The sequence below is a fragment of the Psammomys obesus genome, unplaced genomic scaffold, assembly GCF_907164565.1.
Source record: "Psammomys obesus unplaced genomic scaffold, mPsaObe1.curated_primary_1811, whole genome shotgun sequence".
In the NCBI taxonomy this organism is placed as follows: domain Eukaryota; kingdom Metazoa; phylum Chordata; class Mammalia; order Rodentia; family Muridae; genus Psammomys; species Psammomys obesus.
In genome coordinates this window covers 10,913-19,741 of record NW_026590479.1, presented here as the reverse complement: position 1 = coordinate 19,741, position 8,829 = coordinate 10,913, and the positions used below count along the sequence as shown (strand labels likewise).

At 39.2% G+C, this 8,829-nt stretch overlaps 1 protein-coding gene across 1 annotated transcript in view; it reads left to right on the top strand.

Moving 5' to 3' along the window:
* Nucleotides 1-2,145: 2,145 nt before the first annotated feature.
* Nucleotides 2,146-8,829, top strand: part of LOC129676955 (phosphorylase b kinase regulatory subunit alpha, skeletal muscle isoform-like) — a gene marked incomplete at both ends in the record, with an annotated part of 17,173 nt that continues 10,489 nt past the window's right edge. The window contains one exon of the mRNA XM_055607488.1: nucleotides 2,146-2,226. Within this exon, the coding sequence (XP_055463463.1) occupies nucleotides 2,146-2,226 (81 nt within the window). The remainder of the gene's footprint in view (nucleotides 2,227-8,829) is intronic.

Genomic DNA, 8,829 nt, shown 5'->3' with positions numbered 1-8,829 from the left:
TTTTTTAACGCAATTCACTGTTCCATTGATTATTTATAATGTCTTTGTTTCTATTTTATTAATTTCTTCTCTGATCTTATTGTTTTCTTCCCTGATATCTATTATTTCTCCACATATATTGAATTTTGTTTTGTTCTTTAAGACTTTGAAATTCCATCATTACTTTTTACCCGGAATCTCTGATCATCTAATGCAAATGTTCATAGAATCATAAACCACTGAGGCAGTAACATTGAGAGTTATGTAAATATATATATATCTTCCTATCTTTTCTCATAGTTTCCTAATCCTCATTTGCTCATTTACTGTTCTGGTATGTAGTCTTTCCTATAACATCATGGCTGTGTTTATCTTTTTCTTCAATATATGGGATTCCTTCAAAATTCTGTAATCTGTTTTTGCAGTTATGAATTACTCAGTGTTTATCATAGAAAATTTTTCTTTATACTATAAGATTAACATTGTGCTGGATATAGTAATCCAGATTGGTGATTATTGTCTTTGAAAACTTGAAGTGTCATTTCATTGTGACTTTATGATTTCTGTTTTCTGTTTTTTTTTTAAATTAGGAAAGAAATTTGCTTTATTGTTATTATTTTACAATTTATTCACTTCGTATTCTGGTTGTAGCCCCCTGCCTCATCTCCTCCCGGTCCTACCCAGCCTCCCTCTTACCCCCATTCCCCTCCCCTACTCCACTGGTAGGGGAAGCCCTCCCCTACTATTTAACCCTAGTCTTTATATGTGACTTGGTGGATCCACACACCCACACGCACACACCAATAAGCAAACAACTGAAAAAAAGAAAGAAAAATTGCACTGCCTTCCTCGGAGAAGGATTACAATTAGTGACCATAGAAGTAATAAACTTCCAGGCGTGGTGGTGCACACCTGTGATCCCAGCACTGGGTGAGGCAGAGGCAGGCCCGATCTCTGTAGTATTGGGCCAGCCTGGTCCACAGAGTGAGTTCCAGGACAGCTGAGGCTACACGGAGAAACACTGTCTCAAAAATAAACCATAAACAATAAAAATGAATAAGGAAAGTAAAAATTATCATCAAAAGAGCACTGTAGTTTTCGCTGTAGACAATTAAGAATCAGTGGGTGGTTGTTTAAGGAGAACCAGGCTGTTTGCATGATCTTTATCTTATTTTTCTGAACTGTCTCTCAAACTATTTACTAATTAAAAATAAAAAAGTAAAATGAAAAAAAGCTAGTTCTAACCAAACTGTTTGGCTTTCAGTAATTTTTAGAATCAAGGTCACAAGGGACAAGATTTGAGAATCTATTTCTGTTGGAAGTTACAAAGGAAACATAGCAGGAATGAAATAGAATCTCGGCATGCACAAAGCCAGTAGTCAGGCATGGCTGTGAGTTATAATCCCAACTCTTGGGAGGAAGAGGCATGAAGCCCATAGTTAACTCAAGTTGAGTTGAATTTTTAGCTTTAACAATTGCACTGTGGATATGTTCAGTGTTAACATGGGCAAAACTAAGTGAATGTTATTAGGGGATTCATTGTACTATTTTTGCAGTTTCTGTGTAATTATGAAGTTATTTCAGAGATAGAAAGGTATTAAAAGTAATTTTACATATGTCTATATTACCAAGGGGGTGTTTATAGTTATGGCTAAGAGTAGGTTTTGGGGTGAAATTCCTTAGAATCTACTCTTGATTCTGTCACTTAGAAAGCATATGCCCTTGGGTGAATTATGTACTTTTCTGTAACTCAGATTCACTATCTGCACAATATAAGGGCTAACAAAAATAATGCGTGTATTGTACGTTTTCAGTACCAAGAAAGTAAGATTAGAATGCATGTTTGACATAAAATACCAGCTGCTCTTTAGCCTCCATGTGTTACACTTTATAGGATTCTCCTTCGGGGAAAACTTGACAAGTGTTTCTAGAGTGTCTGAGTTCTATTTCTTAGACTTCTTAACTAAGTGTTGAAGAGACTCCCATCTTCTTAGAGGCCCAGTTTATTTTGTCTCCGTCAGCTCCTAAATAGCCAGTGTGGAGGGTGTGTGCATGAGTGTGCAAGCGTGCATGGAGAAAATTTGCTATTAATGCTGTTTATTCAAGGGTTATACATCTAGTCAACGTTTAGTGGTTGTGATTTATGTCTTGATTATTTTCTACCAGGACTTTGGGATATGGGAGCGTGGAGACAAGACCAACCAAGGGATCTCAGAATTGAATGCGAGTTCAGTGGGAATGGCCAAGGTACATTTTCTTTCTTATTTTTATCAAGTCGAGTCAATGAAGTTTGGGTTACCTTTGTCATAGATAAACTCTTAATGTACTGAATACATAATACAAAAAACTTTTTTTGAAAGTTACAAATTTGATATCAAATGGTTCTGTGTCATGAGTCTGTGTCTATGTCCTAAAAGAACAACACAATTTAAAGTACATTCACCATTTTGGCCATTGCATATGCTCTTTCTCCCTTAATCATCCAGTCCACCAAGCCTGGTGGCAGATAGCCATCCCTGAGGCCTCCTCCCCCTTACTCTCCTCTGCCTCCCTTATCATCCTCTCCTTTCCCCTTGGCTATGACTTTTCATCCAGCTGGCTCTTATTTTCTCTAGAAACAGTAAGTATGTATCAAAAAGGACAGCAGGAATAAGTTCAAAGATTATTATGCTGTATGTGCATGGCTAAACCACACTCCTACTAAACAAGAAAGATATAGGTTCCTTTTTTAAAGAAAGAAGTAAATACAATATATACTTCTTATATAATAATGATACTGAAAGTTTAAAACCAAGCTGGGCAAAGTAAAGCATAAAAAACAAAAAGAAATAAAACACAATTCAAAGCAAAACTGTTACATGGAATAAAGAAGTTATGATATACATTTGACACAACCTATAATGAGAAAATATGGTGTGGAATGTAGTTTCATTTAATATAGAACAAAACATGTTAGAAATACAAGACAAACAGGTGTAATTACATAAAAAAATGATTTAACAGCAAACATTGTGAGACTATGATACATGCAGCAAACCTCAAATAAGTTCTAGGCAACTGTTCTACTGCTGAGTTCTAGCTTCTGCTTCTTCCTTTTTATTTTGAAAACATTTTGAACTAAAGAAAAATTTTAAAAACGTTAGGGGGAAATTCCATACATCATTCATGCAGGTTTTGTTAATATTTGTTTTATCTTTTCCTGTTCCTGGGTATACAGTCATGTATATGCCCACTTGCACACATAGACACACTATTTTCCTGAGCTGGTTGAAAAGACACAAACTACAGGAAACAGTGAACTAATACTACCAAATACTTCATGTGCATTTCCTCAAGGACTCTTGCAACCGTGGCATGATTATCAAAATCAGTATTAAGTGATTATATGTACCACAGGACCTATTCGGTTTTTAAAAATTATCCCAGTAATGTCATTTATGAAAAAATAAAAGTCCATGGGCTGGAGAGATGGCTCAGAGGTTAAGAGCACCGAATGCTCTTACAGAGGTCCTGAGTTCAATTCCCAGCAACCACATGGTGGCTCACGACCATCTGTAAAGAGCTCTGGTGCCCTCTTCTGGTATGCAGGTGTACATGCAGACACATTGTATACATAATAAATAAATAAAATTAAAAGAATCCTTGCGACACAGTATGCACACCAAGGTAACAAGTCACATTTTATAATAATGTCTTTTTTTTTAAGCTCAGCCAGTCTAGAGCAATACTTTATAATTCTTGACTTTTATGACCCTAGAACTTTTGAAAAATACAGAATTGTTTGGTTTGGTTGATTGGTTCAGTTTGGTCTTGCGGCTGGAGTCTTGTGCCTACTACTCTACCACTGGTGTCGTTGTACCTGTAATACTCACTTCACTTTTTTGTTTGTTGTGGCAAGAACTCTCGTAGACCATGATGGCCTTGAACTCCCTGCACTGCTGGAGGTAACCTTGAACTGATGCTTCTGCCTTTGCCTCTCGAGGATTACCTGTGTGCCACCAGCTCCAGGCTCCCCACACCACTCCATGCCCCCTTCACTTTTTGGTGTGCAAATGTAGACCAGGTGTTGTATGGACTACAGACTAGCACTTTTATTTTGTGTAGTACTTCTTCATGATTCACACTGTGTTTTTACGAGGACCACCGCAACGGCACTGCTGTACCCCTCATCTGTCATCAGGAAATGCATGGTAGAAATTGGTCCCATTATCATCGATTCTGCCTTTGATCACTTCATCAACGTGTTGTCTGTTAGCTTCATTTACTGTAAATTTGCTTTTTTCCCCTTTAATGAGTATTTCTTGCTTGGTCAACTTTTACTTGTCCTTTAGGTTTCTCAGTTTAGGTGTTATTTCTCCAGGGAAGCCACCCAGAACTGCTTCATACTCCCAAGACAAGGTCAGGTTGGCCTCATAATTGAGGAGATACAGATAACCAATAAATAATTGAGATAATATCTAACCTTTTTGGCAGTTTAAGTCAAGTGAATAATGCGTGATTTTCATTCCAGCTCAGGAGGCATAGGCAGGTGGATCTCTGAGTTCAAGGCCAGCTTGGTCTACAGAGTGAGTTCCAGGCTGGACAGGGTTACAGAGAAACCCTGTCTTGAAAAAACAAAATAGATAGATAGATAGATAGATAGATAGATAGATAGATAGATAGATAGACAGACAGACAGACTGACAGATGGACAGACTGACTGATTGATTGATTGATTGATTGATTGATTGATTGATTAAGGGAGAAAAATTAAGATACCTTGTAGTAAGAAGTGTACTGCCATATACTGCTACTGATATGTTGTATTAGTATAATAGCCATTAAAAAGAAGCTTAGCTGTGTATCTCAAAAACTGCCCATATACTTTGACCCACTCATTCTGCTTCAAGAGGTTAATGTTTGCGAGACCCGGCCATGGCCCTCATCAGGAACAACACATGGGAGAGCAGGCCCTGCACCTTGCCTGGAAAGCAGGGTCAAGCTGGCCCTAGTTGTAGGGGTTGCCTGTGAGCTGGCCCTGAGCATGTGAGAGGAGGAGAGATGGAAGGCTGACTAGCTCAAATACCTCTCAGGCCCAGAAACAGGGCTTGAATTGGCCCCCACCAAGGGGCCAGTCCAACAGATCCAAAACTACAGGATCTCCATGACACAGAGCAACAACATGGTATCTGAAAGGAGTTCCAGCGTTGATAGAGTAGCAGAAGCCAGAGGCCTTGTACCAGTCCAAGAAGTCATTGCAGTGAACATTTGCGAGCAAAACTGTGTGAGCAAAAGGGTGTTCTGTGGGACACATTGTGACACACTACAGCTTCCACAAGGCGATCTTTTTCTCTGTTGGGGGAAGGTTGCAAGATAGGAGGGTAGGTATGAGGGGAGGGGAAGATGAGTGGGATTGGGGTGCATGATGTGAAATTCACAAAGAACCAATAAGAATTTTTTAAAACTCAGCATGTTAAATAAAGAAAAATATCATATGTATATATAAAAGGATATTTTACTTGAAAAAAACAAATTTCAAAATGAAAAGAAATAATTATTTGTTAACAGTAAGCCATTTCGTGTGCTAGATATTATAGAAGCATAATATATGACCTCAAAACTTTGCAATTTGGCACAAGAAATTTATCAAAGTACTGTTTCTAAAATAACAAAATGAAAGATAGCCTATATACAGCAATTGGTAAATGGCCAAATATACTTTATTATAGCCATATCAGAGAATACTATGCCAAGATTACGTTTTCATAACAGGGAAAACCCCATATTGTATATTAATTATAAAAAGTATATTAATTATAAGAAGACTTTACCAAGGAGGGTATTAAAGCAGATGCTGAGTCTCATAGTCGGACTTTGGGCATTGTGCAGGGAATCTTATGAAAGAAGTTGGGGGATGGAAAGACCTGGAGGGAACAGGAGCTCCACAAGTAGAGCAATAGAACCAATATATCTGGGCCTAGGGGTCTTTTCTGAGACTGATGCTCCAACCAAGGACCTTGCATGGAGATAACCTAGAACCCCTGCTCAGATGTAGCCTATGGCAGCTCAGTGTTCAAGTGGGTACCCTAGTAAAGGGAACAGGGGCTGTCTCTGACATGAACTCAGTGGCTGGCTCTTTGATCACCTCCCCCTGGGGGCGGGAGGAGCAAGCTTACCAGGCCACAGAGGAAGACAATGCAGCCAGTCCTGATGAGATCTGATAGACTAGGATCAGATGAAAGGGGAGGAGGGTCTCGTCAGTGGACTAGTCAAGGGGCATGGGAGGAGAAGAGGGAGGGAGGGGTCTGTAGCTAGGATACAAAGTGAATAAACTGTTATAAATAATTTAAAAAATACTCTTCTTTTTGTTTATTGAAAGTTTATGGTTGAATTGTGTGACTTGTTTCCTAAAAAGAGTGCTTTTTTCTATTTATTTATTTATTTATTTATTTTTAACTTTTATTAGTTACTCTTTATTCACTTTGTATTTCCCCATAAACCCTTCCCTCCTCCCCTCCTAATCCCACGTTCCCTCCCCTTCCCACGCATGCCCCTCCCCAAGTCCACTGATAGGGGAGGTCCTCCTTTCCTTCCTTCTGATCATAGTTTATCAAATCTCATCAGGAGTGGCTGCATCGTCTTCCTCTGTGGCCTGGTAAGGCTGCTCCCCCCTCAGGAGGAGGTGATCAAAGAGCAGGCCAATCAGTTCACATCAGAGGCGGTCCCTCTTCCCATTACTATGGAACCCACTTGGAAACTGAACTGCCATGGGCTACATCTGTGCAGGGGTTCTAGGTTATCTCCATGCATGGTACTTGGTTGGAGTATGAGTCTCTGGAAAGACCCCTGTGTTCAAATTGTCTGGGTCTGTTGCTCTCCTTTGGAGTTCCTGTCTTCTCCAGATTTTACTGTTTCCCACTTCTTACATAAGATTCCATGCACTCTGCCCAACAGTTGGCCATAAGTCTCAGCATCTGCTTTGATAGTCTGCAGGGCAGAGCCTTTCAGAGGCCCTCCATGTCAGGTTCCTAACTTGTTTCCTGTTTTCTTCTTCTGATGTCCATCCTCTTTGCCTTTTGGGATGGGGATTGAGCATTTTAGTCAGAGTCCTCCCTCTTGATTAGTTTCTTTTTAGTTTTTTTTTTTCTACAGATTGTAGAAAGTTTATCCTATACTATATGTCTATATGAGTAAGTATATATATATTGTTGGGAAAGTTATCTGTATCCTAACTTTGCAATTTAGCACAAAAAGGTTATCAAACTGCTGTTTCTAAAATAACAAAATGACAGATAGCCTAGATATACAGCAATTGGTAAATTCCAAATATATTTTATTATAGCCATATCAGAGAATACTATGCCAAGATAAACTTTTTATAACATATTGTATATTAATTATAAAAAGACTTTGCCAAGGAGGATATTCAAGTAGATGATGAGATTTATGGCCAAACTTTGGGCATTGTGCAGGGAATCTTAAGAAAGAAGTGGGAGACAGAAAGACCTGGAGGGAACAGGAGCTCCACAAGGAGAGCAACAGAACCAAAATATCTGGGTCTAGTGGTCTTTTCTGAGACTGATGCTCCAACCAAGGACCATGCATGGAGATAACCTAGAACCCCTGCTCAGATGTAGCCCATGGCAGTTCAGTATCCAAGTGGGTACCCTAGTAAGGGGAACAGGGACTGTCTCTGACATGAACTGATTGGCCTGCTCTTTGATCACTTCCTCCTGGGGGTGGGAGGAGCAGGCTTACCAGGCCACAGAGGAAGACAATGCAGCCAGTCCTGATGAGATCTGATAGGCTAGGGTCAGATGAAAGGGGAGGAGGGCCTCCCCATCAGTGGACTAGGGCAGGGGCATGGGAGGAGAAGAGGGAGCGAGGGAGGGGGCTATAGCTAGGATACAAAGTGAATAAATTGTTATAAATAAAATTTTCTTAAAAAAAATACCCTGCTTTTGTATTATTGAAAGTTTATGGTTGAATTGTGTGACTTGTTTCCTAATAAGAGTGCTTCTTAAATTTAAAAAAAAAGAAGGTAAAATACAACTAAGAGCAGTGGTGCATGGTAAAAACCCCACTACATAGAATGTAGAGGTGGGAGGATTAGAGTTTAAAGTCATCCCATGCTTTTTGTGTGTCTTGGCTACATCAGACTCAAAAAAACCAAACAAGTTAAAAAGTTTTAAAAGAAAAAAATGTACAAAGGTTAAAAAAATAATAGAAAACATCAATAATGTTAACAGTGGGGTTGCTCCATGGGTACAAGTGCCTGTCATGCAAGCTTGGCCACCTGAGTGTGATTATCAGAACCCATGTAAAGGTAAAGAAAATCTATTCTACGAGTTGTCTTTTGTCCTTCATGCATGCACTGTGACACACCCAAACCTGAACTCATGTAGACACATCATACACACATACACACTCACATAGTGATATTAAAGGAAATATTAGCAGGCTGATGAGTTAGTTGTCTTTGCATGTAAAGGTGCTTGCCATCAAACCTGATGACCTAAGTTCAATTCCCAGAACCAGCATGACAGGAAAAGCATTTAACTCTTCCCGGCTTCCTCTGACCTCAGTGAGCATGCTCCCAACTTATTGCACATAAAATAGATTTTCTTTCAAAAAAAAAATTGAAGTAAGTCGTACTTTGGGGATCAGAAAGCACATGTAGAACAGCAAGAAAATAATTTCTAAAAATTCTCCTGAGATAGGCTCTCACACTTTAGCCCAGAATGGCTTCAAATTTCTAATAGTCCTGCCTCAGACAGGCACATGCCACCATGCTGGCCAATTTAGTTAGTTAGTTAGTTAGTTGGTTAGTTAGTTAGTTAGTTAGTTAGTTAGTTAGTTAGTTAGTTAGTT